This window comes from Microcaecilia unicolor, chromosome 8 (assembly GCF_901765095.1).
Source record: "Microcaecilia unicolor chromosome 8, aMicUni1.1, whole genome shotgun sequence".
Taxonomy (NCBI): domain Eukaryota; kingdom Metazoa; phylum Chordata; class Amphibia; order Gymnophiona; family Siphonopidae; genus Microcaecilia; species Microcaecilia unicolor.
The window spans coordinates 43,662,866-43,688,939 of record NC_044038.1 but is presented as its reverse complement, the minus strand read 5'-3'; the positions used below and the strand labels follow the sequence as shown (position 1 = coordinate 43,688,939).

The 26,074-nt window shown below is 40.6% G+C and overlaps 1 protein-coding gene across 1 annotated transcript in view; it reads left to right on the top strand.

The window, feature by feature from the left end:
* The window catches only part of RBFOX1 (RNA binding fox-1 homolog 1), a 439,628-nt gene that overhangs the window by 250,758 nt on the left and 162,796 nt on the right, over nt 1-26,074 (top strand). The window contains 1 exon segment of the mRNA XM_030212626.1: nt 12,990-13,029. Within this exon segment, the coding sequence (XP_030068486.1) occupies nt 12,990-13,029 (40 nt within the window).

Below are 26,074 nucleotides of genomic sequence, written 5' to 3'. Positions count from 1 at the left end.
GAACCAAAGATTTAGCCTCGATCTTAGGGGCCGTTTTACAAAAGCGTGCCAAAAAGTAGCCTGTGGTAGTGTGGGCATGTGTTTTGGATGTGCACTGGACCATTTCTCCACTGTGTCTGGAAAAAGGTTTTTTAGGGGGCCAGGAAATAGATATGCGGCAAAATTAAAACCAGCGCGTGTCTATTTACAGCCTGAGCCCTTAACGCCACCCATTGAGTTAGTGATAAGAGCTCACTTGTTACCCATGCGGTAACCATCCAGTGTACGCCAACTGCCAATTATTTTCTACCATGGATTTTCGGGGTGCACCAAATTCAGAATTGCTGACAGGTGCATCTGCTAGCTGGGCAGAAATGCACTGCATGCTCGTAGGCCCTTACATGCCTTTGTAAACGGGCCCCTAAGTAACATAATTAAATATAGACCAAATCCTTTTACTAAACCTATTTAAGGGCTAATGCACATTTATTGCAGGAAAAAAGGGTTACCACAAAATATGTTAAAGCATTTTGCGGTACTTTGCCCTACAGCACAGGCTAACTTACACATTAGCTATATTTTAATTTTATAAAATTTAATATATTTGCTATTTTTTAATATAATAGGCTATTTTTTTCTGAGGGACATCATAGGTGAAGGATGGGCCTGAAAGCATTAGTCAGCTAGCATTTTTGCATTAGTGTGGACTACCTGGTTAATGCAGAGTTAGAAACAACTCAAAAATAATCCTCTTCCAGTGAGTACTACTTAATTTATATTTTTCTCACTTTTTATCACTTTTTATCAATTTTTCTAAAAATAGGGAGGAAAAGTCTCAACAGACTCCTTCTTGGCAACAGAGCTGATCAATTATAGGAGTACTTTCTGTCATCATGGGCTAAAAAAACCTCCCCAAATTTGATTTAAACAAATTCCAAACAAACTTTCTACATGATGATGCACAGACTTCCCCTGCAGTCCACAGCCCACAATGGCCAAAGTTTCGACAACTTAGAGTCTGTGGCACAAAGCTCACTTCACTTCATGGCTGTTTGGCTTGGCTGTTACGAGCACTTAGGGCTGCTTTTACAAAGCCGCACTAGCGATTCCCATGCGGCAAATGAGAAGAAACCCATAGGAATTGAATGGTTTTCCTCTCATTTGTCGCACTGAGAATCATGTATAAAGAACAAATAATAAGTAAGAAAAAAGTAGGGATGGACAAATGGCCTTCCAATAGAACCCAATGCAAGGCTTCTAGGTATAAATGAATGTATTTATTTGGAGTATCAACTGTAAAAGGACTCAGTGTTCATTAAAGTTATATAATCTCATTAAATCTTTCTCTTTCAGTGGATGTTTGAAAAGCACTTGAGAGAAAGTAGCAAATATTACAGCAACTGTATATCATGTTGAACGTTAGCCAAATTGTTGAGATCTTAAAGTTGTCTGCTATTATCCATTATCCCAATGTCCTTACCACAAATGAACTGCATGCAATTCACAAAGGCATCTCGAGTTCCTTACTTCACAAAACATACAATAAGGACAATAAACAGACAGTTCCTTTCAAAGGTGAAAGAAAAACAATTTACCAATCTATCCAACTGCAAACCTGCGGCATGAAAGTAATTGACCAAGGCCCCCAGTAAAATTCCACCTGCGTGACCTGAGCTGTAATTTCATTTTGCACGTGGCGCTAACCAGGCAGTAATTGGCAGTGTATGCGCGCTGATGAATACTGTCCGGTTAACGTGTGAGACTTTACCACTAAGTCAATGGGTGGCGGTAAGGTCTCAGGCCCAAAATGGACGCGTACCAATTTTTATTTTACCGTACGTCCATTTTTGGCCCCCCCCCAAAAAAATAAAAGCCTGCATCAAACAAAAGGCAAGAAAGGAAAAAGGGCTAGATCTAGTAAATGGCACCCTAAGTTAGGCGCTGGGATAATCCACCCGAAGATAGTATTCTGTAAAGGGTGCTCTGCGAAGAGCATCCCATATAGAATATCAGCTTACCGAGCATTTCTTGCCTAACTTTGAGTGTAAGTATTTACATCTACCAAAGGCTGGTGTAAATTTCTGGCACCCAACTGATAGTAGTTAGGCGCGCATATTTATTTATTTATTAGGATTTATTTACCACCTTTTTTAAGGAATTCACTCAAGGCGGTGTACAGTAAGAATAGATCAAACATGAGCAATAGGCAATTACAGATATGCAGTTATTCTATGACATCTTGCCTAATTTCTGGGAATGCCCCTAACTTGCCCCTGCCGTGGCCGCCCACTTTTGAGTTGCGTGCTATGAAATCTAATTTGTATTTGATGCCACATTGTACTTTATGGCGCGAGGTGAAGGTTGAATTTATACTATAGGTGGATAATATACAGTTTATTTTTCACTGTAGATGAGTTTTTCTGTTGGAAGGGTAAAGTTGGATGAGTATTTAAGAAAGATTAAGGATTGGATGCGAGCAAATTATTTAGCTCTGAACCTATCAAAGACTGAAGTGATGCATGTCACAAGGTCTATTAGTGATATAGATCATACTCCTGTTATTTTTGAGGAGATGTAGATTATGGGTTTGGGTGTTATTATTGATTCAAAGTTGATGATGCAAGCCGGAGTTTCTAGATTGGTACAGTCATGTTTTCTTCAGTTAAAAGTTTTGAGCACGTTGAAACCGTTATTACCAAAGTGTGATTTTCAGATTGTGGTTCACAATTTAGGGCCCCTTTTACCAAGCTGCGGCATAAGGGGGCCTGCACTGGCGTCAGCGTGTGTTTTTCATGTGTGCCAAGGCCCCCTTTTACCTCAGCAGGTAAAAGGGAAGTCTCTCTTAACTGCAGGAAATGGCTGTGTGGCAAGTAAAGCACTTGCTACGCAGTCATTTCAGGGGGGGGGGGGGGAGCCTTTACCGCCACCCATTAGATCATATCTCAAAAGCATAGCCAGAACTCACTTGTTGGTTTAAGCTGAAGCAGAGAAGGGAGATATGGATAGTGACTCTGAGCTGCACAAATGATCTCTCTTTCTTTATCTTCTTCCTCTCCCCCACCCCGGGAGCTTTCTAACGCAGTCTCCTACTTTTAACTCTATGTTTCGTCACCCTTACATGATCTCCCCATTTACTGTCTCCTCCAAACAATACTCTTGCATTCTCTTCTCTGTGCCTTTCCTTCCATGTTACTACAGGAGCTGGGGACAAAAAAAAAAGCCACCAAGGTGGAGGTACAGGAACCAAGATGAATGTGTAGGATCAGGTATAATGGAGTAGGGGTGTGGAGATGGCTTTTTCAACACAAATCAGAGAGTCAAGGATCTTGTCAAACAGTCTTTATTCTCATAAATACATCTAGAACACAGGAGTCTTTAGATGTGTATATGTGGAAAACAATGTGAATGAACAATGTGAAAGCACAAATGCAATCTCTGAGTATTGTAATCCATTCTTGGCTGATCGCAAAAAACGTGTTGTCTCGCAAAAGCTTTGTCACAGACTCTTTCTAACCTTGGTCAACAACCCCAATAATATTCATAGAAAATGAAGGCACTCCTTTACCTTTCCAGTCTTCTGTTCTGGGTGGTAGGCAAGCAGTACACGCTCACTGCCGTTTACCGTTGGGTAAGCACCACGTGGTAGAAAATAGAAAGAATTTTCTACCGCGTGTTTTTGATGCGTGCCAAATTCAGAATTACTGCTCAGGGCATGTGGTAGCCGGGCTGTAATGCTGATTTGGTGCATGCTGGATGTGCATAGGGCCTTACATGTCTTTGTAAAGGGCCCCATAGCGTGTATCTCAAAAGGAGGCATGGCCATGGTATTCCGAGGAGGAGCATGGGCTTGTCAGGGGCATTCCAAAAATTTGCTCGTAGTTAGAATACTGGGTCAGTGTGCCTAACTTGGGCACCAGCATTTACACCAGGTTTCAGCAAGCGTAAATCTGGCACCCAAAGCTAGGCGTGAGATCCACACTTAAGTGCTAGTCTATAAAGGGTGCATGACCTTTACAGAATAGCGCTTAGCACTGATTTTTCCAGCACCTAATTTTGAGTACCTTTTATAGAATCCAGCCCATAATGTTCATTCATTTGCATGTTTGATTGTTGTGTACGTGTGCTGAGGTCTTCTTGGACTACTTTAATTAATGTGTACCATAAGGTCTTCCCACATGGTACACTATTTTCAACTTGCACTTCTTACTGACTGAGCAGATAACATTGGCACGCACGCCTTGTTCACACCAACTTATACAACAATAAGAAGAAGAACTCATTTACCATGTAATTGGAACAATTCTTGGCTGTTGCTTTTATTAAACAAGTAACAGCAGTAAGACAATACAATTACCATCTTAACATATTATGCCAAATTCCAGTAAGGCCTTCACTTGATTCCTATCCCCTCCCTCTTTGAAACTAGTAGGTGTCAAACTAGCCGACCCTTCTCAACTGTGCAAATATCGGAAATTATTTATCAAACTTAATTTCCTGTGAAACCTGCAGTATCGCCAAGGCCTTGCCTCTACTTGAGGCAGTATTGCACACAAGCAGGAATGGATCCTCAGGAGCTTAACCGAGATTGGATAGCAGAGCCGGTAGTGGGAGGCGGGGCTGGAGGTTGGGAGGCAGGGATAGTGCTGGGCAGACTTATACAGTCTGTGCCAGAGCCGGTGGTGGGAGGCGGGGATAGTGCTGGGCAGACTTATACAGTCTGTGCCAGAGCCGGTGGTTGGGAGGCGGGGATAGTGCTGGGCAGACTTATACGGTCTGTGCCCTGAAGAGCATAGGTACAAATCAAAGTAGGGTATACACAAAAAGTAGCACACATGAGTTGTCTTGTTGGGCAGACTGGATGGACCGTGCAGGTCTTTTTCTGCCATCATCTACTATGTTACCCCAGTATACATTTTTATCGTACCCTTTTTCTTTTATTCAAGAAGGCCACCTGAAATTATCCATATTAACCCACTGCAACCCTCTTTTTGACTATCCCACAGTCCACATCCTCTAACAGCCCTACAACAAACCATCAGGGGAGGGAGTGGGTTGGAAATAAATTCCCACAGCCCAATACCTCACTCCCACCATCAGCCACACACAGCCCAAATTCTCCTGACAAGAAACCCACTAAATCAGTTCTCTTAGCTTTCACCCGCTTCTTTTCACCGCCCTATAATTCCAGCCAATCAAAAATAAAAACTGCCGCCTTCTCCTGATGTAAATAAAGATTCCCCATAACATTCTGTAATTCATTTTAAACAATTACCTCACCCCATCGTACTGCCCAATGTCTTTTCACAAATTAACCCCCCTCCCCCCCCACATACACACACACACACAACTTTTATACTCTTGCAGAACTTAGCTCACTCAAGGGGCTCGGCCACATTATCTGGCTCACAGGTAAATCTGTGGTCCCTCCTTAAAGGTTATTGTACAGACTCCTAAATAAGATAAATATTAAAGAATAAATTTAAAAATCAGTATGACAGAATTGAAATCTTTTATGGTATTTGTAATAAAGTTGTAAATGAAGTAGATTGCACTGAATTAAGGAGTGTAATAATGTAAGCTATAACTGCTAGTTACTTTAAGTATCTCTAATAAGCATGCACTTGACATTCCAGAACTTAACTACTGAAAAGTTCATTAAAAAGCAGTCCTTTTATTTTTACAATCTACTGCTGTATAAAATAACAATTAGCTGCACGTTAGTGCATAAAGTGTTCCTAACTTTACACTGATGCACACCTGATAAAATGAAACCTTGTTTTGTTAATAAATATATATTCAACAAAATAAAATTAAGTTTGAAGGAACTTCTCTTTTGCACTTTTTACTAGTTAGAAAAAAATTAATTAAGTATATTTTCCTTTGATTTTGCTTTTCTGGAGAAGTTTATTTTCTCTAGTGTTCCTTCTTTGGGTTAGTTTCTAATACAGTTCTCATTGTTAATTAGAAAATAAATACATTATTGATAATGATAGGCACAGATTAATATTAAATTTCCACATATGGTCAATTAAAATTTTACAGATGCAGTAGTCGTAATTGATAGGTGACATGCTGTTTGTATAACCAGATTAAAGTAATTATGAAGGCTCAATTATATATTTGGTTATTTCATTGGTTTATTTTACTGTGGGTTTTAAATTTGTGGGCCCCTTTTACCAAGCTGCGGCAAAAGGAATCCGGTGCTAGCGTCAACGCAGGACATGTTTCAGCGCAGCTTAGTAAAGGGAGCCTTTAGGTGCCATTTTACCAAACTGCAGTAAAAAGTGGCCTTAGCACATCCTTACACAGGTCATTCCTGCGCAATAAGAACATTTTTACCGCAGGGGTAAAATGGACGATTTTTCTCTTTGCAGCATTAATGGCCATGCGCTAATTTTCCTATTAGCACATGGCCATTAGCGCATGAGCCCATACTGCCACCTGTTTTGTAGGTGGTATGGAGGGTCATTTTCAAAATAGATGTCCAAGTTTTGATGAGGACATCCTCGCAAAACGTCCCCATCCAGGGGACGTTTTCAAAACAAGATGGACGTCCATCTTTCGTTTAGATAATATGGTTAGGGATTTCCAAATCCTGAAATTTGGTTGTCCCTAGATTTAGTCGTCCCTAGACTTGGTCGTTTCTGATTTTTGGCGATAATCGAAGCCAAGGACGTCCATCTCAGAAATGACCAAATGCAAGCCATTTGGTCGTAGGAGGAGTCAGCATTTGTAGTGCACTGGTCCCCCCTGACATGTCAGGACACCAGCCGGGCGCCCTAGCGGGCACTGCAGTGGACTTCATAAATTGCTCCCAGGTATATAGCTGCCTTACCTTGTGTGTTGAGCCCCCCTAACCCCCCCCCCCAAAACCCACTACCCACGCCACTAAAATAGCCCTTACAGGTGAAGGGGAGCACCTAGATGTGGGTACAGTGGGTTTGTGGTGGGTTTTGGAGGGCTCGCTGTTTCCTCCACAAACATAACAGATAGGGGGGGTGGGCCTGGGTCCGCCTGCCTGAAGTGCACTGCACCCACTAAAACTGCTCCAGGGACCTGCATACTGCTGTGATGGAGCTGAGTATGACATCTGAGGCTGGCAATCAATATTTTGAAATATATTTTTTGAGGGTGGGAGGGGGTTAGTGACTACTGGGGGAGCAAAGGGAGGTCATCCCCGATTCTCTCCAGTGGTCATCTGATCATTTCGGGCACCTTTTTGTGCCTTGGTCGTAAGAAAAACACGACCAGGTAAAGTCACCCAAGTGTTCGTCAGGGACGTCCTTGATTCTTTCGATTATGGGTCGAGGGCGTCCAATTATTAGGCATGCCCAAGTCCCGCCTTCGCTATGCCTTCGATATGCCCCCTTGAACTTTGGCCATCCCTGCGACGGAATGCAGTTGGGGGACGTCAAAAATCGGCTTTCGATTATACCGATTCAGACGACCCTGGGAGAAGGACGTCCATCTTCCAATTTATGTCGAAAGATGGGCGTCCTTCGCTTTTGAAAATGAGCCCAAAAGGCTCTCATACTAACCACGCACTAATTGGTTAGCACATGGCATGTATAAATAATGGTATTTGCACAAGTAAATTGAGAATAGGTCTTTCAAAATAACCACCTTAGTACAAAAAAGTGATATAATAATGTTTGTGTATTTTCATCCCTCACAGTAGATTCCCATCAGAAGTCACTATTGAATTGCAAATTATATGTTGCTTATGATCTCAGAATGTTTTCATTGAACTTTTGCCTTTTATTTGCAACCCTAGCAAACCTGCCAAAAATCCTAATATTTGCTTTCTGATGCAAACTCATTCATACAGCCTTATGTTGCCAGACATTGCTTGTTTGTTTCCACAAAGAAGCAAGTAACTTTATTGGTTATTGGTTGAGTAAAGAAAGCATCATAAAATGATTGTACCATAATTAAACCTGGTTGAACTGTGTGCTAGCTAAGCCAGTTTCACAGTTCAAAAATATTTGATTTATTAAAAGGGAATGGGGAAACTGCTGAGGTACCAAATTCTTTTTCACAGATACTTCCAAGCCAGTGCCAGGGGATTACCACCTGAAATTTCACAGAGCATACATGCAGAAACCTATTTGAATAGGTAGTAAAATCCATTCTTACAAGTTTGACAATCAGTTTATAATGCTATACTGCTGTTTAGTTTTTTTTTTAAATATTATGTATTCTCCTACATCTAATTAATTAAACCAATTGTCTCAACTGAGTATTTGATAAATGTCCTACACTGATACTGTAACAAATTTTGATAACTGTTTGGCCAGCCCCTTTAGCTGAGCTGTTCCAAGCTCTTTTTCCTTCCAAAAGAGGTACTAAAGAGATTGGACCAATCTAACACAAACTTTCCAAATGAAAATTTGTAGCAGTGTTGTTCTGACTTTTGCCAACTTGAAATTTCTCAAGTAAATAATTAGCAGTGAGTTTTAAAGCCATCAACAAACATGACTGGCTTCCCTTCATTTTTTAATCCTAAATGTCCTCCCTGAGGGGTCCTTTTACAAAGGCACGCTGAAAAATGGCTTGCAGTAGTATAGGCATGGATTTTGAATGCTCGCCGATCCATTTTTCAGCGTACCTGTAAAAAAGGCCTTTTTAAAATTTTTGCCAAAAATAGACATGCAGCAAAATCAAAATTGCGGCGTGTCCATTTTGGGTCTTCGACCTTACCATTAGCCATTGACCTATTGGTAAAGTCTCACACAGTAACTGGGCAGTAATGAACTATGCATGTCAAATGCCACTTGACACATGTCTAATACGTGTGTCCATAAATAAAAATTATATTTCACACACCAAAAATGAAATTACTACAAGAGCCATGCGGTAGCCGGGCGGTAACTCCATTTTGGCGTATGTTGTGCACGCGTAGAGCCATACACGGCTTAGTAAAAGGGCCCCTGAGTATCAGTAATGGTAGTTCATCTTACAGCCTATATACCTTAACTCTCTAAAGGCACTTGAACCACTGACTTATATTGTTCTTCTTGCCAAGGAAGTTAGGAGCCTTGGATTGTCCATTTGTAGGGACTTTAGTGGTTTATTTCCTTAGCTAAGATTTGTTTTGTCAAAATTTAGACCTTAATCAATAAAGGTGTATTAGCTCCAGTGTGCACAGTTTGATCATTGTATTCTAGTTCCCCTGTTCAGGAAGTGAATACAATGAAAATTAATTTTTGGCTAGTAAATATACAGCTTTAGGTAAATAATTCTCTTCAAGTTGGAGTATCAGCAGAGTTGCCAAGTTATCCAGTTCTAGGATGGAGACTTTTTGGCCAGTCCTGATTTTGAACTTATATCCTAAAGCAGCATGGTATTTGTAGTCCCTGACTCTAGCCACTGAAATCAATGTTGAAGATCCCACAATGTATTAGAACAGGATTGTCAGAAATCTAGGACTGGCCCCAAATCTCCCTTCTGGAGCTGGGTAATTTAATAACTATGGGGTCTTTTTACTAAGTTGCGGGAAGGAATAGCATGCACTTTCTGCAGCTTAAAAGTGCTTCAACTAAAAAAACAAAAGATGGGTGCGGGATGACCAACGAAATAAAGCAATAATATCAGAGCAATCCACAAAATATGAAACAATGAAAATCATCAATTGGAAAAGGAAGGAAAAGCCTCAAAGAAGCTTAATACCCAAATGCAGGGTAGAGAGCTGATACGGTCTAAATAGATCTTTGGTTCAGCATAGGCAAAAACCTTCCCAAAGTAACATTTTATACATCAAAATAGTGCTCATGAGAAATGAAAATCACTTATCTCAAAGAATAAAGGTAGATCACTTCCGGCAATATCGGATAGAAAACATGCCCCCGGGCCAACGTCTCTCAGACTTAAGATTGTTGTTCGCAGTTCTCTATTCAAATCTTATTTTTTGGCTTCTGGGACCCTGAAGCAGTTTTCAATGAAACGCTGGCCACTGTTGGCCCGGGGGCATGTTTGTATCCTGAACCATCTATTTTGTGGAGTAATCTGGTATTATTGCTTAAAATGGCTTACCATGGGACACGCTCAGGCATCCTAATGTAACTTTAAAATCTGCATGCACACACAAGGAGTCTTTTACTAAGCTGCGGTAACGTTTTTAGTTCATGGTAGAAATCAGTTGACGGTAAACACCGACACACCCATTATATTCCTGTAACCCTAAAAGGTTAAAATAATCTTTACTGGGCTCCTCCAGAGGAAAAAATGAGGGTTCTATAGTGACATCACTATGGGACAACAGCTGAGCAAGCTGAGACCTGGTTGCCTTGGCAACGGCTTGCAGGTCAGTTGAGAGTTGGAGAGTAGGAGCTGAAGCAGAAGAAGGAGAGAGTGGGTGCGGCATTGTGTCTGAGATTGACTGACAACTGTGGTGAAATTTAAGTCATTAATAGAAAGTATGAGGAGTTGAGAGAGAGAGAGAGAGAGAGAGAGGGAGGGAGAGGAATTGTTGAGTGAGTGTGAATCCTGTTCCCTGAGAGCTAGAGATCATTCTCTCTTTGGAATTGAGGATTAGGAATATTAGGTTCTGTATGTCTGAGGGTTACAGGATGCAAATGTTGGAAGGAGTTGAATGTGAATTAGTGGTGTATTAACTGTACAGGGGTAAGATCCTGACTCAGACTTAATTAAAGGATGAACCAGTACTAAAGTATCTGTGAATGGGAGAAGGTCTGGAGAATAGAATGTTAGGAGAGCAAAAGTGTAGAAGGAGAGTGCTGCAGCAGGGACACGTGTGAGGGCGCTTCAAGGCTGCTCCTGTTAGAATAGGGTAACCAAGTGAGGTTAGGATCTAAAAGAGAGGGCACTTTATTTGAATTTCATTTTGATTAGCAAAAAGGCCACAGTTTTGATCAGATAAATGTAATGTCACACACAGGAAAGTGCTACCTAAGGATAGGGAGAGAGGGCATTGCCTCCTGTTCATTTTGTTAAGGTAGGTTTAGGAAGAAGAAAGGAGTCCTGCAGTGCTGGCGTTTGGAGAAGTTCTGGGCCCCCACGCAAGAAAGGTTTTCATCTACACCGTGGAAGAGACTGAGTTAAGTGTGCTTCACAGCTAAGAGACATTTGCATCACCACTAAAAAGGAAAGATACTTACTTGATGATCTAACTGGGGAATACATTTCCGTTGTCTGAAGTGAATGGTCCTGTAAAACAAAATAGGTTGCCAAAGAATCAAATTCTTCATGCATTAACAATAAAAAAAGACAACTACTGAATTCACTGACAGTAAAGGGTTACAAAGTTAAGAGGTTGTGTAAGAAAAACAGGAATATGTATCTGATGTCTGTGGCATAGTTCAGCTGGTAAAGTTACCCTGTGAGAAAGCAAAGGAAAAAAAATGATAAGGGTCACATTTGTTAATTTCGTAGAGTTACAAGTTGTCAAAAGAAACTAACTGAATTGGGGAAAAAAGAATGACCCGGTCATTGCTTAAGTGTTTAGGTGTTATAGTTTTGGCATAGAAAACAAGCTGTAAATGAAAAAGGTGGTACTACCATTAAGAGTGTATTTTTATGAACTAATACATTGTTGGGTTATTAATTGCTTTGAATAAAAAAAACAACTTTAAAATCAGTTCTCTCTCTAGTTTTGTTTGTATCTTCTCTCTCCTCCTGGGTAATGTGTTCGTGGTACCCGGTCTAAACTACTTCAACTAACTGAACCAGAGCACATTGGAACGTCAGCTTGACCCAGGAGTGGGGGAGGGGCTTACATTCCTATGGGTGTCTCAGCTAATTTCTACTGCGTGCTAAAACCGCCACTGTGGCTTAGTAAAAGACTCCCACAGTGCGCTAAAAAATATTTTATTTTATCACAGAAGGGGCATGTCTGGAGGATGGAGAATGGGCATTTCTCTGCTAATCAGTTAGCACGTCTACATTACCGTGGACTAACTGATTAGCACAGAATTAGTGCATGAAACCTTACAGCCTACAAAATAAGGGCCTTGTTTACTAAGCTGCTCTGTAGGCATGCTAACTTTTTAGCGTGCCACTATGGGTGTCTCTATCATTAGCACGTGAAAACGTTTGCACACCTACAGCGCGACTTAGTAAACAGGGCTCTAAGTGTCAGTAAGTGCTCATGCGCTAGTATTTTTAATGGTCATGAGCTAAATTAGCTCATGGGTATTAATTTTAAAAAATAATAGGATGATCGGCCATTTTCTGGCTGCAGTAAAAATGGCCTTAGTGCAGGAAAAATGTATGTAAGAGTATGCTGAAGCCACTTTTTTCTGCAGTGTAATAAAATAACCCCTGTGTATCAGTGTCTTACACTATTCTTTATCCATTATTTTTAAAGTTATTTTTCAAAATCTGCAAAGTATCTGGGTACAAATGATGCCTTTATACAGCTAAGGGATTTCTTTTGAAGTGAAAACTTTTGGGGCTGGATGGTCCTTTCTAATTCCAGATGGTTGTTATTCTTTTTCAGCTCTGTTACATATAGGTCAGTTATCAATACCTTCAATGTTCCACCCACAGACCATAGAAAGGTCTCAATCTTACCTACTTACTAGAAAATTTAAGCAATACATCTAAGGGGGGAATTTAGTAAAGGTCACCCAATGTTAGGCAGTGGGATGAATCACACTTAAGGACCTTATTCTATAAAAGTTACGCTCCTAAAATGTATGCTCCTAATTTATGAGCATAATTTACACTCCTAAATTTATGCTCCTAAATTACAAGCATAATCTATTTTGGAGCATAGCTGCGGTAGCCTGGCAGGACGTCTGGTTTAGCGAGTGGTGAGCTCGCGTTAGGCTTACCGCTGCTTAGTAAAAGACCCCCTAAGTAATGTAATGTATTTTCAAATTATGTAGATTGCAAGGAATGCCTTGTACTTTTGCCTTATTGTAAACCACAGAGAGCTCTTTTGAGCTCTTGCAGGGGTGTAAGTAAAATTGTAAATGTAAAATGTTGGTGTCTGTAAGTGAAGGAATGCACTAATTTTGCTGTTTTTCTCTGTGTGTGCATCCTTTCAGCGTTGTTTACCAGGATGGCTTTTATGGTGCAGACATTTATGTAAGTATACCTGGATATGCATGTTATTCTACATTGCTACAGCTTGTCTCTGTTTTGTCTATTCAATATGCCCCGCCTGTCAAACTGACATGCGAGGAATACCTGTCATGTTACAAGATGATTCTCTTCATTACGCCTATCATTTTGTATTGAAGCTGAATTAACCTTTCAATCAGGGCCTGCACATGCACACATTTAAAAAAAAAATCTAAAGCAGAGTTTAAGATTATTTGCATAATATAAAAAATGGGTACGTTTGTTTGTTTATTTATTTATTTATTTAGTATAGTTGACATCTGGGCTCACAATTTTGCATTAATGGCTCGTTTCTCAATTCTACCTTTTGATTTATAAATGAAGGGTTACAATTAAGTAAGTATCACAGAACAAACTGTAATCTATGAAATCAATTTTCACCTGGCACCAGAGCAGTATAGCACTGAGATGGTGTTAAGTGATCTGTATTATCTGCTGCAGTAACAGTTCATGTACAGATACCATGTGTTAACTGCAAGACACATTCCATGCCCATTCCTGCCTCTTTCTGTGCTGTGCACATAGGACATGAATTAGCACATGCTGTCAAGTTGTCATGCTAACCATTAGCATAGGCCAGCTTTAAATTAGTGCACACTAATTCAAACATTAAGGGGTGAAATTATTAATGTTGGCTATTATTAAGATGAATTATTAACCCTGGTTATTAGTAATTAGGTCTTATTGCATAAAATGGGGCCTGTGCTAAAATAGCATGAGTTGTAGTAAAATAATCCATCTCAAAGGCAGCCCAAATTGAGAGGCCCTTTTACGCATCCAGTGCGCATAAAATTGGAACTACCACCCAGCTGCCGCGAGCCCCGGGTGGTAATTCCATTTTTACAGGTGTCCAATACGCACGGCAGAAAATATTTTTTATTTTCTGCTGTGTGGTGCTAACCGGGCAGTAATCGGCGGTATATTTGAGCTGACGATTACCACCCAGTTAATGCTTGAGACCTTAGCACTAAGTCAATGGGTGGTGGTAAGGTCTCAGGCCCAAAATGGACGCTCGCCAATTTTTATTTAGCCACACGTCCATTTTCAGCCCCAAAAAGGCCCTTTTTGCAGGTGCACTGAAAAATGGACCTGTGAATGTCCAATACACATGTCTATACCAGCACAGGCCATTTTTTGGTGCACCTTAGTAAAAGGACCATTGAGAGTATTCTTAACTCAGACCACACCCAAAACAAGCCTTTAAAAAAAAAAAATCTGTGATTACAGGATTCATAGATGCATATAGTAAGCCTTCCTCTAAAATTTGTACTAACATATGTAGGCTAATTTGGATTATAAATTGTGTGTGTTTGTGTTGTTTTACATGGGTAAACCTAAAATTACTTCCTTAGTGTCCTACTTGTTACCTGTGATATGCTGCTAAGTGCTAAATATAAGAAATTTTCCTTAAAGTCAACCACATGAAAATTTATAATGCAATGTGAGCAGTAGCTTTTCTGGCCCCCCAGCATTAAATGAAAATTCTGAAATATGAATTTGTCTGCAGGTAACTATTTCTGTGGTTGACTCCATTCCACCTGCTGATTACTTCAACATTGAGAAACTTGATTGATTTTCTGGGATCTTAAGTTATATAGGGAAATGGGAGAAATGTGGTATGATTCTTACTGAGATTTGGAGTTTGATATCTATGTGCTTTCTGTTAGTACAGAATTTTAAATTATGAGAATGGAGGAAAGGTGGATTGACTGTGAATTTTGGGGCCTATTTATTAACTTGTGCTAAGCTTTTGTACCTCCCACACATTGAAAGCCAAAGTTAAGGCATGTCAGGTGCAAGACCTCTCTCTCTATATTAACTCTTGGTATCATTTGGTATCTTTGGCTCTTATCTCATTTATGCTGGTTTAAGGGGCTTTTCCTCAGCGGAAAGGTTCCATAATACTTACCCTAATCCCTAAGAGCATCTTGGCTTCATTGGGAGACGTTACTAATTACAGGCCTGGTTCTTAAAGTAATGAAGGGAATAGTTGGTACTCAGCATATGAATCACCTTTCCTCTTTCTGCCTCTTGCATAAGCTCCTAGTCAGGCTTTAGGCCTTGTTATAGTACTGAGATGGTCTTGACCACCTCAATATCTGATTTTAGGAAAACAGTCAGTATAGGCTTTAAGTTTTTGGTGATGCAATTTGATATGTCAAGTGCCTTTGACCTTGTTGATCATGAGTTGCTTTTAGGCCTGTTGGATCAGTTTGGATTGTGTGGGAAGATCCACCAATGGTTCTGCGGCTTCCTAAAATTTAGATTGTATCAGGTGAAGTTGTCAGGTTCTCTCTCACCTTCCTGGTCTCCTGGCTGTGGGGTAATACAGGTCTCACCACTTTCTCCAATCCTATTCCATGTTATGATGGCTCCTTTAGGTAAAATAGGTAAAAGGCTAGAGGCAGTGGGGTTCTGCATTTTTATTTACGTGGACAATGTCACAATCTATATCCCTTTCAAGACTGGTCTTCCAGAAATTGTCCCTAAGATTAGGCTTGGTCTGGATTTGTTGGAATTCTGGGCTTTCAATTTTAAGTTTAAGTTAAATAGAGGTAAGACTAAATATCTTGTGGTAACCAACCCTTTAACTGTACCGCATATAAAAATTATACTATTGACAACGTGTCATACCCCCTAGACTCTACGCTTAGGGTACTGGGTGTATTAATTGACAGTCACCTCACGTTCAAGTCTCAGGTTTCTTCAGTAGTGAAGCAGTGTGGTAGATGTGTTAGTCTACTTTTAAAGGTAATAAATAGAAATAAATCAAAACATAAAAAAAGAAAATAACATGATACCTTTTTTATTGGACTAACTTAATACATCTTTTGATTAGCTTTTGAAGGTAACCCTTCTTTTTCAAATCAGAATGAAAGAGGAAAACTTGAAAGCAGCAAATTGAGACCTAATAATAGGACTATCATGAAATAAGATCAAAAATATATACATTTAACAGCACTGAAATTCAAATAACAGAGATATAATACGATGAAAGCATTTCCGATCTGAAGAAGAAGGGTTACCTTCGAAAGCTAATCAAAAAATGTATTAAGGTAGTCTAATAATAAACGTATCATCTTATTTTGTTTTCTGTGTTCTGATTTATTTTTATTTATTACCTCAGTGGTGAAAAAATCCTTCAGGTCTCTTTGGAAGCTGAGAGGAATCAGATCATATTTCTCGCCAGACATCTTTAGACTACTAGATCAATCCTTGGTTTTAACTCAGTTCGATTACTGTAATTCCATCTATGCTGGATGTAAGGAGGGTGTCCTAAAAAAGCTACACACTACCCAAAATACTGCAACTAGGCTTGTCTTCAAGGTATCATGTTTTGATAGAGCCACTCCATTATTATGCTATCTGCACTGGTTGCCTGTTAAAGCCAGGATTATTTTTAAATTATATGTTTTTGTCTTTCAAATATTATATGGCATGACGCCAGATTATATGCAGTCCTTAATAACTATTCCCCTATACCTTAGACTTCATCTTCCAGATTGCAAGAGAGTAATTTATAAGTCAGTTCACTCTGCTGATTTTAGATACCAAGGTGCTAAGTGGCAGAATTCACTGCCAATGGCAATCAATGGTCAACCTGAATAGTAGGTATTTCATAAAAGACTGAAAATGTTCCTATTTGAGAGGTTTCTATCCATTGATGGAGAATCATAGGTTGCAACTGGCCATCAATGGTCTATATTTTATATTTTGTTTATGGCATTGTAAACCTTGTCTGTTGTTTATTTACTGATAGCCACATTGAACATGAGTATGTTCGGGATAATGTAGGGTGTAAATGTCATAAATAACTACATTTCCAACACTGAAAGCCCTATTTACTAAGGTGTGCTAACGTTTTTAGCACATGCTAAAATTAGTATGCGCTAACCGTGTAGATACCCATAGGAATATTATGGGTATCTACAAAGTTAACGTCTGCTAATGTTTAGCATGCACTAAAAATGCTAGCGTGCCTCTAGAGCAGCTTAGTAAACAGGGCCCTGAGTAAGGCAACCATGCAGTTAAGGCCCTTTTTAAAAATTGTAATTTTTATTAAGTTTTGTAGTACAAAAAAATAATAACAAAAATTACAGCACAGAACAAAGTCATACACTCAACTTAGTAAAAGGGCCATAACAGGGTATATTTATTGTGACTTTTAGGTTGTGGAGTTATTATTGGAATGCACTGAAGAATTAGTTTCAGACTCCAATGTGCACCTAACACAGCAAAAAATAGCCTAATGCAGGATGCACTAAAGTATTCTGCATAACATTTGGCATTTGTACGCACTAAGTACACGGTATTTATTTTTTTGAAGTTTGTTTTTGTCAGGGGCAGAGAGTGGGCACACTGCAGCATTAGCACACAGCCGTAAATGAAACAAATGTAAAAAAGGCTTTTTCATGGTCACACAAGAAATGGGCTTAGGACCAAATTCTATAAATGGCACCTTAAAAATTGGTACCGAAAAACCACGCAGTTAGCGTCATTCTATAAACTACGCCTAAAGCTAGCATAGTTTATAGAATATGCACATGTGCCATTCTTGCAACTGTAAAAAAGAAGAGAAGAAGAAAACTACATATTTTAAATCAGATTCCCCGTGACCTTTTGCCTGCCAATGTGCCACTAATGGAGTATCAATTTTATTTAACCTGATGTTGCTTAGGTGTTCTGCTATCCGTTGTTTGATCTTACACTTTGTATATCCTATGTACCATTTTGATCATGGGCAGCAGATAGCATATATTGCCTGGGCAGTATTGCAGTCCATCTTAGATCTCAATGGAAATCATTTGCCTGTGGCAGGATTGTTAACAAAAGTAGTATGCATCGCGTGTTGGCAATATTTGCAATTTTGACAACTGCTATGTCCTCCTATTGCTGCTAATCGAGGGTGTGCATGTCTAAAAATCGATAAGAATTCACCCATGTTTCTAGACCTGCTATATGCTATTTGCGGTCTGTCTTTAAATAGAGGATGTAATTGCAAAATTGGCCAATGTTGATGTATAATTCTAGTAATTTGAGTATCAGTAGATGAAAATTGTAAAACACACTGAAGATGTTTTTGTTCATTGTGAGTTCTAGAACTTGATTGCAGAAGCCATTCTCTGTGTGCATTTTGAGCTCTCTTGCGGGCGTGTTTGATGACCTTCTGAGCATATCCCCGTTGTTTAAATTTGTTGGACAGCTGATGGGCATGTTGTTTATATGATCTTTCTTCGCTGCATGGTCTTTTAATACGGAGAAACTGTCCCATTGGAATGCCATTGTTAAGTGATATGGGGTGGCAGCTTGAATAATGTAGAAGGGTGTTTCTATCTGTGGGTTTTACAAATAAAGATGTTGAAATTTTGTCCACCTGTATTGAAATATATACATCCAAAAAATCTACTTCTTGGTTGCCAATGTTGGATGTGAATCTTATGTTAGGGTCATTATTATTCAATTCTTCAATGGACACCTTCAATTGTGTCACACTGCCATTCCAGATTAACAGAATGTCATCAATGAATCGTCGCCATAGCGTGACTTTGATGAAGTGAATGGAAGTGTATACATTCTTTGACTCAAAGTTCGCCATGTATAAACACGCTACCGTGGGGGCAACAGAGGCCCCCCCATGGTGACCCCTGTTGTTTGCAAGTAGAAAGCTTCCTCAAAACAAAAATTGTTTCTGAGTAATATTAGTTCAGCTATGTCATTCAAAAATTGTTTTTTGTCTACAGATACCTCTAATCTGTGAATATATGTATTTAGGATGTGTAATGCTGATCGTTGAGTTATATTGGAGTGTAAAGATTGGATATCTAAAGTTACCATGATGCATTTGGTGTCAAGTTGTTGTTTTATAGAATCCAAAATCTGGAGCAAGTGGGTAGAATCCCTCAGATATGATGGAATATCAAAGAGGCAATGCTGTACAAAATGGTCAAGATACTGTGATAAAGGCTCAAATATCGATTGTCTGCCTGAAACTATGGGTCTTCCTGGCGGGTTTACTGTGGATTTGTGGATTTTTGGAATGAAATAGATCTGGAGAACCATTGGGTACGATTTGTATAAATATTTAAATTCTCTGAGAGTGATAATTCCTTTTTGATTGGCGGTAAGTAAAATGCTTTGCATTTTCATCTGGAGCCGGAGGGTAGTATGTCGTATCTGACAACTGGCGGTGTTTATCTTGTACAACTATTGCCCATCCTTTGTCCGCTCTAAGGATTATGAGGGTCGGATCTTGTTTGAGGTCCATTAATGCATTCCATTGGTCTTTGGTAAGGTTGTCAACTGGATTGTGCTTACATTGTTCTAACCGTGCAACGTCCTTCAATACTAATTGAGAAAATGTCTCTATTACATTATCCGGTGGATCGGGAGGTAACCAAATCAATGGTAACCGATGCTTGTTTATAAATGATCTATCACCGTCACTTTGTTCTTCCAAATTATTTTGAGGGTCGTCAAAATATAGACGTAATTTTAACATCCTGAAAAATTTATGTAGACATCTCCTGGTTTGATATGGATCATATCTGTAGGTCGGAACAAACGATAACCCCAAACTTTATACTTGAAAAGAAGTGAGTACTTCAGATGCCAAATTGAATATTACAGTTTGCTGGGTTTCTGCTTTCTCGGTCGTAATAGTTTGGGAGGAGCCAGATCGGGGGGGGGGGGGGGGGGGGGGGGGGGGGGGGGAGGTCGGAACTAAAGGGAACCTCATTTGTGCTTTTGGCTGTTGTGTTGTATCGGATTCAGCTTGTTCTGCTGTGTCCGGTCCTGATGATATATGTTCGTCACTCGTTTATTTCTTCTAGGGCGTCTCGGTCTTCTATTTGTGTCCATCCAAGGGAACACATACCCCTTGGTATAGTCTAATTGATCTCATTTGAATTTCGCTATTTTCTGCGCCCTAATCTCCATTGCGTATTTAGACATTTGATTGTTGTGTTGCAAAAGTTGTTGATCATATTCTCCTGATGGTGTGGCTACTTTTAATGAGGCTTGTGCTGCCATCAGCTCTTCTTCTTGTTCTTTTATTAACCTATTAAGCTTGTCCACTGTCAAAAGCATAAGATCCAGTGAGCATTTTGATAATACTTCATTCCATTGTTGAACATAGTCCTTATCTTCCAAAAACCGTGGTTCTTTATATAATCTTAAACCTCTTGGAATGCGCATGGAGTGATAGTATTCAATGAGAGTCTTGGCATGGAACTGATTTCTAATAATTGCCTTATTTAACTTTTGCAACTGTGTCCAATCAGTATGTAAATGGTCTTCAGGTATGACAAATAATCTATCACTTGCCATAAGCTCTGAAATCCTTTCTTCCGATAGACCCGATTTTGAGTCCCACCCAGCTGCCATTCTCGTCCCTGTACTTAGTAATCAATGCTATATTTATTAAGTTAAAATTTAATGCCAAAAAGTGTAGAGTGATGCACTTGGGGTGCGGAAACCCAAAAGAGAGATACCGGATAGGAGGGGAGAGATTAGTAAGCTTGACTCAGGAGAGAGACCTTGGGGTGTTGGTGTCGGAGGATCTGAATGTGAAGAAACAATTCGACAAGGTGACGGCCGTGGCCAGAAGGATGCTAGGCTGCATAGAGAGGGGCGTAACCAGCAAAAGAAAGGAGGTGTTGATGCCCCTCATTGGTGAGGCCCCACTTGGAGTATTGTGTTCAGTTTTGGAGGCCGTATCTTGATAAAGATGTAAAAAGACTGGAAGCGGTGCAAAGAAAAGCTACAAAAATGGTATGGGATTTGTGTTGCAGACTGTACGAGCACAGACTTGCTGACCTGAACATGTATACCTTGGAGGGAAGGAGAAACAGGGGTGATATGATACAGACGTTCAAATATTTGAAAGGTATTAATCCGCAAATGAACCTTTTCCAGAGACGGAAAGGCGGTAGAACTAGAGGACATGAATTGAGGTTGAAGGGGGCAGACTCAGGACTAATGTCAGGAAATATTTTTTCATGGAGAGGGTGGTGGATATGTGGAATGCCCTCCCGCGGGAGGTGGTGATGAAAACGGTAATGGAATTCAAACATGCGTGGGATAAACACAAAGGAATCCTGTTTAGAAGGAATGGTTCCGTGGAATCTTAGCAGAGATTGGGTGACGACACCGGTAATTGTAAACAAAACGGGAGCTGGGCAGACTTCTATGGTCTATGCCCTGATCGTGACAATAGATAAGGGATGGGCTGAAGTGTAAATTTAAGGGACTTCGATGTTAGCTTCAGAACTTAGTACAAGAACAGTACTGGGCAGACTTCTACGGTCTGTGCCCTGAGAAAGGCAAGGACAAATCAAACTCGGGTACACATATAAAGTATCACATACCATGTAAAATGAGTTTATCTTGTTGGGCAGACTGGATGGACTGTACAGGTCTTTATCTGCCGTCATTTACTATACTATCTAATTCTTTCTGAAAAAGAAGATACGTTTTAATACTTCATGTTTCCATGGGGATTTCCAAGATCACCTCTGGAACCTTTTTAAAAATTGGCATTACATTGGCCATCCTCCAATCTTCTGGTATCTAGTGTGCATTATTTATTACATTGCCTGGTGATGAAAAAAAAAATCAAAATAAAGCAATAATTTGTATAACCAACACAGGAAACTAAACAAAATGGAAACTTTTGGCCTGCACTCCCCTAATGCAAATTTAGGAAGATTGTAGCCTCTTGAGTTCCCCTCTTGGTCTTTTTTGATTATTCAAGTTCAGTTTTTGGCACCATAATATTAAGTAAATGTGAGAAGGCACAAGGCAAGACAATTTATTCAGTGTGAAGGGAAAGAAGTGATGTCTGCATTGTTATGACAGCTGTAGCTGGAGTACTGCTTGACATTCTCCATAAGAACATTGTTATGAATATCCAGGAAGTATATGTTTCACTAGAATGAAATGAGTTTGGACATTCCAAAAGCTTTGAGATCCATCAAGTTCTCTGAGTGTTTTAGGCTTTTGTTCTCATCTGTAAGCATACATTTTCCATCAATCATTTACAGAGATTGAGATACTTTTACTATTCTGTCAAAAATATTTAGGGGGCAGTTCTATAAAGGTTGCCCAAGTTTGGATGCTGAAACACAGGGCGCTGAGTGCAAATTCTAATGGCATCTGGCCACCCAGATTCAGGGGTCCTTTTACTAAGGTGCACTGAAAAATGGCCTGTGCTAGTGTAGGCCTGTGTTTTGGGCGTGTTCAGATCCATTTTTCAGTGCACCTTTTTTTATTTTGCCGAAAATGGACGTGCTGCAAAATAAAAATTGTCTAGCGTCCATTTTGGGTCTGAGACCTTACCGCCACCCATTGACAGCGGCAGGGTCTCACATGGTAACTAGGCAGTAATGGTCTATGTGCGCCAAATGCCAATTACGGCCCATTTTTGCCACGCATCAGAAAATAAAAATTATTTTATGGACACACATAGCGGACACGCGTAAAAAATGAAATTACCGCCCGGGCCACGCAGTAGCCGGGCAGTAACTCCAAATTGTTGTGCATTGGGTGCACGTAGGCACCTTGCAGCTTAGTAAAAGGGCCCCTCAATTATAGAATAGAGCGTAATTTGGCATTTGCACGCCAATGTTTAGGCGCTATCACTTACGCCATATAAACAGGTATAAATGTGAGTGTGCTAATACTGCACAATAGTGCATAAATTATAGTATTTTTTAAGTTACGCATGTAAGTGCATGACCCACTCTTGCCCTCCCATGCTTCACTCACATGTTCTCCACCATTGCAGTTGCACACTATCCCAGATTCTATATAAGGCGCAGTGGGTAGATAAATTTAGTCGCGGGCAGTTACGCTAACAGGCTCATTTTCAAAAAAGAAGGACGCCCATCTTTCACACAAATCGGAAAATGGATGTCCTTCTCACAGGGTCGTCCAAATTGGTATAATCGAAAGCCAATTTTTGAATCCCCAACTGCTTTCTGTCGCGGGGACGGCCAAAGTTTAAGGGGGCGTGTCGGAGGCATACCAAAGGTGGGACTTGGGCGTGCCTAACACTTGGACGTCCTTGGCCCTTAATCGAAGGAAACAAGGACATCCCTGACGAACACATGGACGACTTTACCTGGTCGGGTTTTTCTCACGACCAAGGCACAAAGAGGTGCCTGAAATGACCAGATGACCACCGGAGAGAATCAGGGATGACCTCCTCTTACTCCCCCAGTGGTCAATAACCCCCTCTCACCCTCAAAAAATATCTTTAAAAATATTTTTTGCCAGCCTCTATGCCAGCCTCAGATGTCATACTCAGGTCAATGACAGCGCATGCAGGTCCCTGGAGCAGTTTTAGTGGGTACTGCAGTGCACTTCAGGCAGGCAGACCGAGGCCCATCCCACCCCACCTGTTACATTTGTGGAGGAAACAGCGAGCCTTCCAAAACCCACCAGAAACCCACTGTACCTACATCTAGGTGCCCCCTTCACCCGTAAGGGCTATGGTAGTGGTGTACAGTTGTGGGTAGTGGGTTTGGGGGGGGATTGGGGGGCTCAGCACACAAGGTAAGGGAGCTATGTACCTGGGAACAATTTATGAAGTCCACTGCAGTGCCCCCTAGGGTGCCCGGTTGGTGTCCTGGCATGGCAGGGGGACCAGTGCACTACAAATGCTGGCTCCTCCCACAACCAAATGAGATGGACATCCTTGGTTTCCATTATTGCCGAAAATTAGAAACGACCAAGTCTAGGAACGACCACATTTCAGGATTTGGACGTCCCCGACCATATTATCGAAACGAAAGATAGATGTCCATCTTGTTTTGAAAATACGGGTTTCCCCACCCCTGGATCGGGATGATCTGCGAGGACATCCTCATCAAAACTTGGATGTCCTTTTCAATTATGCCCCTCTAAGTAAAATGGGAGAAATGCAGCATGATTCTTAGTGAGAGTTAGAGTTTGGAATCTATTTGCTTTTTGGTTATACACAATTTTAAATTGTTTGAATGGAAGAAAGGTGGATTGACTGTGAATTTTGGGGCCTATTTATTAACTTGTGCTAAGCTTTTTTACCACTCACACACTGAGAGCCAAAGTTAAGGAATGTTAAGTGAAAACGCTCTCTATATGAGCCCTATTTACTAAGGTGAGCTAGCATTTTTAGCACGTTGTTTTCTCCTTGAATCTACCTATCATTCTGCTTTCTTTGTGTGGCCTCCTCCCTCTGGAATGGCTTTCCACCCGCCTTCCAATGCTGAAATGTCTTTCCAGGCTCTCCTCAAAGCTAATTTTTTTTCTGTGTGCATCCAATTTAAGCGTTCTACTCAATTGAATAAAGAGCAAATCAGTGATGATAATTGACTGATAACAACCAATTATAATCACTAATTGGCCATAACTGGAATTTACGCCCACTTAGTTTTAAGCATATTCTAAAAAGAGGCATGCGTAAATTCCAACTCATGTAGTTGAAAAGGGGTGTGGCCATGAGAGGAGTGTGGGCGTGTCAGGGGTGTCAAACACATTTATTCACGTTTTATAGAATTTGTTGGAACGTACATACATTTACAACAGGTTTTCAGTGGTATAAATGGCTGTGCCTTAATATATGCACATTCCCATGGTCTATGCGCTATTCTATAAACTGCATCTTTCTGACCTTGGGGGTCAGCACTCAAGAAAAAGATCTAGGTGTCATTGTACATAATACGCTGAAATATTCTGCTCGGTGTGCGGTGGGAGCCAAAAAAGCAAACAGGATGCTAGGAATTATTAGGAAAGGGATGGTGAATAAACTGAAAATACTATAATGCCTTTATATCACTCCATGGTATGACCGCACTTTGAATATTGCATTCAGTTCTGGCCACTGTAACTCAAAAAAGATATAGCGGAATTAGAAAAGGTTCAAAGAAGAGCAACCAAAATGATAAAGGGGATGGAACTCCTCTCGTATGAGGAAAGGCTTAAGAGGTTAGGGCTCTTCAGCTTGGAAAAGAGACGGATGAGGGGAGATATGATTGAGGTCTACAAAATCCTGAGTGGTGTAGAATGAGCAGAAGTAAATCTATTTTTTCTCAAGACTAGGGGATACTCAATGATGTTACATGGAAATACTTTTTCACTCAACAAATAGTTAATCTCTGTAACTAATTGCCGGAGGTTGTGGTAACAGCGGTTGGCATATCTGGGTTTAAGAAAGGTCTGGACAAATTCCTGGAAAAGTCCATAGTCTGCTATTGAGACAGACATGGGGAAACAACTGCTTGCTCTGGGACTGGTAACATGGAATGTTGCTGCTAATTGGGTTTCTGCCAGGTACTTGTTACCTGGCTTGGCCACTGTTTGGAAAACAGGATATTGGGCTAGATGTACCATTGATCTGACCCAGTATGGCTACACTTATGTTCTTATGTACATGCAGTTTCAGGGACTCTCGGGGCAAGATTCCCTTGGCTTAGCCTCCAAGGGGGGGGGGGGGGGGCAGCACCGGCAAAGCTTCCAGAGGCAGGCAGTGCTTCCAGAAACAGGCAGAAGGTTCTGCTCCCTCGGTCTCTTTCTCCCTTGCTGTTGTGTGTTGGGACCCGGGTGATTGCATTAATGCAATAACTTGGGTTCTAGCATATAGGAGCAGGAGAGGCTGAGGGAGGAGCAGATGCAGGAATGTAAGGGGGCAGGGGGTGGCAGCGGCCCAAGTAAGGAGGGGGCTGACAGCCCTGTCTCGGCCCCAGCTCTGTCTCTCGGCAGCCCTGTTCGGTTTATAGAATAGCACTAGGTACATTATTCCAACGCACCTACATTTTGGATGCTATATATAGAATCTAGCCCTGTGAGGGGAATTCCATAAATGGTGACTAAAGTTAGGCCAGGAAGATTCACGTGATACCAGTATTCTGCAAAGGGCAATCTGCACAGAGCACCCTTTACAGGTTATTACCTTAGATTGGATCTCATGCCTAACTTTGGATATAGCACTTATGCCAGCTAAAACATGGTGTAAAAGCTGGCGCACAACTAA